The sequence below is a fragment of the Bidens hawaiensis genome, unplaced genomic scaffold (genome assembly GCF_021521415.1).
Source record: "Bidens hawaiensis isolate Kalapana, Puna unplaced genomic scaffold, B.hawaiensis_p1.1 tig00003141_1, whole genome shotgun sequence".
In the NCBI taxonomy this organism is placed as follows: domain Eukaryota; kingdom Viridiplantae; phylum Streptophyta; class Magnoliopsida; order Asterales; family Asteraceae; genus Bidens; species Bidens hawaiensis.
In genome coordinates, this window is record NW_027491170.1 from 1,392,056 (window position 1) to 1,398,571 (window position 6,516).

At 31.0% G+C, this 6,516-nt stretch overlaps 1 protein-coding gene across 1 annotated transcript; it reads right to left on the bottom strand.

The window, feature by feature from the left end:
* Positions 1–3,979: 3,979 nt before the first annotated feature.
* Positions 3,980–6,000, bottom strand: LOC143622419 (uncharacterized). Its single transcript, XM_077093576.1, has 3 exons — positions 5,549–6,000; positions 4,393–4,578; positions 3,980–4,288 (listed from the first exon to the last, which is right to left on the bottom strand). The coding sequence occupies exons 1-3, from the start codon at positions 5,891–5,893 to the stop codon at positions 4,007–4,009; spliced, it is 813 nt and encodes a 270-aa protein (XP_076949691.1). The 5' UTR covers positions 5,894–6,000; the 3' UTR covers positions 3,980–4,006.
* Between the last annotated feature and the right edge of the window lie 516 nt (positions 6,001–6,516).

Below are 6,516 nucleotides of genomic sequence, written 5' to 3' on the forward strand. Positions count from 1 at the left end.
TGTAAGAGTTTTATAAAGAGTATAATGTAAGAGACAGGGTGGCAGGCCCTCTTAATATCTGTGCAAGAGTTAGGGTGACATACCCTTATAATATATGTGCTAGAGCTTGGGTGGCAAGCCCTTCTAATTAGGGATGAAAAAAATCAGTACTGGTACCGGTACCGTTTTGGTACCGTCGGTACCGAATCGGTACCCAAGTTTTGAGTTTCGGTACAGGTACGATACGGGACCGGTATTTCCCAAATTTTTACATTCAATACCAGTACTGGTACTGAACCGAATATTTCGGTACCTGTACCAAGAATTCGCGATTTTCGGGACCGGGACCGGTCGGTACCGGTATGGTCCCGATTTCATCCCTACTTCTAATATCTGTTGAAGAGTTAGAGTGGCCGACTCTATGATACGGGTGCAATAGTTATGACGGCATACCCTTATAATATCTTTGCAAGACTGTAAAAATAGATGTATGTATAAGTAAGAGGTAAGAAGGTAAGTATATGTTGTGTATAAGAATGGTATCCTTCGATACGAATGTGTATGTTAAATGTGTAAAATTAACCTGTGACTTGTTAAACTAGAACTCACTTAGTGTTGCTGACATTTAGTATGTGCGCAGACAATTGGAATATGACAGTTGGCTTGAGAAACACACATAACAGGAGAATAAAAAAAGCTAGCACATATATAAAGATTTGTGATGTTTAAACTTAAAAGACGTGTGTGAATGTTTATTTTAAATTTAAGACAGGTTTTAATGGTTGTTTGAAAGAAATTGTAATGTTTTGTGACATTGAATGGTCAAGCTTTTATTATTCTGTGAGTAGTTTTAAATCATTATTATATTTAAAACTGTGTTTATGAGTAAATCCAAAGTTGAAGTAGGGCACCCGGGTCCGAAGTCTTACAAACAACCAAAAAATGGTACATGAACTAGAATACGAACCAATTTGTATTTAGACCCTTCATATATGCATACATATTTTGCAAGATGAAAGGGGTGAGCAAACCTTAACCGTTTAACAAAGAGTAACTGATAACGGAACAACCAAGTTAACTGATGGCTATAGTTAAGGTGATTTGATTAATCAACTAATCGGTTATGGTAAGGGTGTTCCATAACTGAACCGAACCGAACTGAAAAAATTTAGGCATGCTTACGTCGAGATGAATATGTATATATATATATATGTATATATATATATAGGATCAGGATCATGAGAGAACCTTTTTGAAATTGAGAACTATGAGAACCATTTTTTACCACAAAAAAACCAAAAATAAAAAAAAATCATAAAATCAAAAAAAACACAAAAATCAAAAAAGTAAAAAAACCAAAATTATTATTTTATCATCTCGGTTTCATAAAAAAACTCGGTTTAGCTAAATTATATACACATATGTATAACATATATGTACATTTACATGTTTTTTTGTACACATGTATAATTTAAGATAAATGATACTGTACATATGTGTATATTACGTAACTAAAGATTATATAAAATTATACATATGTGTATAATACGACATTTTTATTTATTTATTTATTTTTTATTTTTTATTTTTTAATGAAACCGGAATGAAATATAAGAATTTTGGTTTTTTTACTTTTTAAAAATTTTTATTTTGTTTTATGATTTTTTAAATATTTTTTTAAAGGTGTTTTTAATGGTACAAAATGGTTCTCAAAATTCTCAATTTGCAAAGGGTTCTTTTAGGATCCTTACCCTATATATATATATATATATATATATATATATATGTGTGTGTGTGTGTGTGTGTGTGTGGATTGAGTGTATGTGTCATTGTTGTAACAAAAACCTTGAGAATATGTATATGTATATATATTAACATTCAATCATTCGTTCGTGTATTTACTTCAGATTTTTGTTCAAACTTTGTTTGGTGAATTAACTGAAACGTAACCAAAACCAAGCTTCATAACCCATCAACCAAATAATAGTTAAAGATATCCCATAACCGAAGCTAGCGGTTATGGCTACGATTAAGAGTAATAACCGAACTGAATCACAGTTTGCAAACCCCTAGAGTGACTACCTGTTACACCCTCATTTTTAGAGTCACTAAATCGAGTTACGAAGCGGAAAGAGGTCCCAATTTAATATGTTTTACTATAATATTATAAAGACTTCACCTTATACCAATACATGTTTACAAAACGTGCTCAATAACTCATTACCCACACATGTCGTTTTGCACAAATCCGGATGATTTTTATTTATAGAACATTTTTTTTAAACGGATCCGAGACCTTAACACGAGCCTTCCTACAACGAAGCTTTACCTCTGATAATTTCACACGACATGAGCACTAAATTCTTGGTTCTCTTGTATCGTCTCAGTTAGTTGTCCGTAAGACATAATTGTATCTTCAATCTTTTCCTCTTTTTCGAGACATCAATCTTCATGCTCCCATTCAAAATCCGAGTTAGAATACAAGCTTTGCCTAAGGCGTCACAAATCATAATTAGTATTTATGATACATAATATGTATATAAACCAACTTACTAAACCGGACTTTCAAAATATGAAGATTCCAAGTTTGACTCGTATCATATCCACTCTATGAGCAATCTCCTTGCAAAATCTACAACCATAAAACTCACCACCGAGTCATATAATTATAGCCATATTAGTCGTATTAAACAATTAGACGAGTTAAATATAATGAGCCAAAACCCATTTAACATTGCCATTATTCTCATGTTTTCATTAACATAAACTTGTAATTAACTAAATGGGGTCATTGGTATTTCACCACTAATATATCAATTATAGTCATATTAGTGATAACCATTAGTAAAAAAAATATACTTAACTAACAGAAAAATACGTATTTAGGATTCCCTCCATATAAAATACGCCAAACAGGTTTTTGTTGTTTTCTTAAAATTTTACAATAACTATAAGGTTCAGTTTAAAAACAGAATTGCGCAGCTGTGGAAATCCAATGTTTACCCCCGCTTACATTAGGTAATTCATTTAAATCTTTAAATCCCACTAAAATAGACTCATAGACCTTTCTATCGATACAAAATACGCCCTAATCGGACTTCTGGTTAATAATCTATGAATTTTTAAATAACGGTTAAAATCTAGAGATAAGCTGAACTTTCAGCACTTTGGTATCTCGACCCATTGATACTATGCTTACCAAATCAAGTACACTTTATGAATATAATTAGATGTAAGATTCACTTACCTCGGCTTTGCATGTCCTTTAATTCCCGACTGCTTTCCCACCTTGTTGACCACCTAAAGTCAACATACGAGGATAGATTTTATATCAATTCTTCATATTTAACATTCGTAATAGTAAACTAACCCCATGCCATTTCTCATATAAGTTACCTCTAAATAGATGTATTTAACAATGATCTATATATTTAACATTACACCCAAACGACCATCTAAATTTCACACGATTTATTATGCCAATATTTTCATTAAGGCGTTTTGACAAACACTTGGCGTGTGCCACCTTTTCAAAGTGTCTTTTCCTTTTAATCCTTACTTTAATATCCATTTACATTGTGTCATTGAACCTTTTAACATCAAATGCATAATTGCATCATAATTCGATTAATGAATCCTACCATGCAAGTATCATCTCTTAACTAGGATGTTGATGTTGACTTATTTAGTCAATAACATTAAATTTGCAGTTTACCTCCTCTATCTTTGGATAATAACATCCAGGTTTGTTATTTGTGTGTGTGTGTGTATGTAATCACTTTTATTTGTTTAAATATATCGTTCAAGTTAAATAACCCTTCTTAGAAATAAAAATATTTACATAATAAATATATATAATTATATGGATAATTTGGGATGTTACACTACCCTATTCTCTTATTTTCATGTAACCAAAAATTTACAAAAAAAAAAAAAGTACCATACTAATTACTAGCGTATATATATTTGATAAATTAAGCAAAATTAAAGGAAAGCTGAATAATATATCTTGATTTACATTTCAATTTCAACTAGAAGAACATGAATCCTCATTAAACTCAATGGCTTTGTTGTTTTGAGAATCGATTTTCAAAATACATAAGATTCGACGATGATGAATCGTCTTCACCAACGAACCCACCAAGTAGGCTTGTGAACGAACCTCAAACTCTAACTTCAATGGAACGCTGCCATTGACTTTGCTTGACATAACCAAGCCCTCTCCAACTCCATAAAGCGGAACCTTTCGACCTTCCACGTTTACTGATATTGTCCTACCGCTTTTCTTTGGTTGATAATAATTCATAAACTGATAAAAATACGAAAACTTAGAAAAATGTATATAACTTTGCTAAAATTTTCATAAATTAAAGTTCAAAATTTTATATTTTCATTAATAATTTAAAAAATTACCTGACCACTTCCAACTATGATTTGTGAGTAGAAAAGATTTAATGATGTAGATGAAACATGAATGCCGAAAAATGTAGCCGGATTATGAATGTTCATCTTCACCAAACAATTTATCGTCAACAATTTGGTTGGAACTCCGGTATTATCTGATCCTTCTCCATAATAAAAATTGTTCAATTTCCAATTCTGCAACACAAGATATCGGTTCTTAATGACATATGGGTAAATAATTTCAGTATCAACTATTTTTAATACAATAGTTAATGCATACCTTAAACAGACTTAGCATTTAATTGTAGCATTAATAGAAAAAAATAACTTAAATGCGATAATTAAATTGGGGCATTTATTAGGTTGAATAGCATAAAAAAGTCGGTTGAAATAATAAATTGAAAGGTAGAAGTTAATTTAATACTTAAGAATCAAACAGGAATGTCAAAAGTAAATCTAAATTATGTTACATAATGAATTCAACTACAAAGAAACAAAAGATTGAATTAAATATAACTAATATATTATAACTAATATTAACTGGTATCTTGAAATACTAAATAGAAATATTATACTAAATATTTAATTATAAAAAATATATATGGAAAATTAATCAAGTATCAAACACCAAACAAAAATATAGTATCTTAAACATTAAATTAAAAGATATTTCTTTTAACAAAAGTTTGGATTCCAAATCCTTCACATGAAAAGTATGTATAAAAATATAAAATCTTCACTCAAAAAGTTCACATACTTTATAATCATTTCTTTACTAACAAAATACATGTCTTTTTTAGAACTGTAAATTTTATTAAAATAACTAGCAAGAAACTAGAAATAAAATACATGTGATACTATAATACTTTAATTTTATGTTAACAGACCTTTTAATAAAACGTATACGTTTCTTTTGCTTTAACTGTCATACATGTCATATAACCATCTCTTTTTCTTTTTTTCTCTTTTTATCATATCTTCAAACACTGAGTTATTTAAGGAATGAAGATATTTGCTTGCCAGTGATCTAAACGGTCATTTTTAGAAATACTATTTAACAAAAACACTACATACACACAAAATATATGGTAAATTTTATTATAAAAACTATATTATTATAAGGAAATAAATAACAAATTAACAAGTAGGGTTAATAATTACTTACCTTCATTTGAACCTGAAGTTTGTAATGTCTACTGACACCCCAAGTGATAAAACAAACAGTAATAAAAACCATCACAAATCCCATAACAAGCATCACAACCCGACACTGTCTCGTAACTTGTCGATCATCATAAGTATAATCATCATCGTACCCATAACCCTCAACATCCTCCTCATCAATCACACTAAACAAAGGTGGCCACCTTTTCTTCTTACCCTTCTTGATATTATTATTATTATTATTATTATTATTATTATTATTCAAAAACTCTTGTTCATGATGATCATGATGTTTTCCTACCATAGAAAACCGATACGGCCCCGATACACGACTCTCAGACGACATCCGTGAGTGGGACGGATGCGTCGGAGACTCGACTGGGGTCGTGTGACTATTGGTTGATGATTTGTCATCGTGTGAGTCACATGACGGGCTTTGACCAATGTACGGAGATGCTGAGGATATTGAGGTGGAGTCGATTTCTGATTGCATTGCTGAATTAAAGGAATAATAATAATGATAATAATAATAATAATAATAATATTGGGTTTGAAGTTTTAAGAATAAGGAACGATAATGGTGGAAATGGAAAGAGACCGGTTCATGTGAAGAGTAAATGGGGATTTTGAAACCTTAAAACGAGACCTTGTTATTATAGACAAGTCGTGTGTTTGTGTCAGAAGTGAGAGAGGATAACTTCGGCTGGTGTATTAAGTAGTAGTGAGCCCAAGGCCCATGGATAATATTTAGGTTATTTTGAGATATTTATCAATGTTTTTGTAATCGGATCAGACAGCGAACCGGTTGGGGCAACCGGTTAAATCGGTCAGACTGGCCCAACGACTTTTGCTTAAAAAAATGTTGGAAAAAAATATATTCAAAAAAAATTATTTTTTAATAGAAAAATCGGTTCAACCGCCTGCTTTTACAGTTGGACCAGCCGGTTTTCGGGGACCGAGCGAACTGTA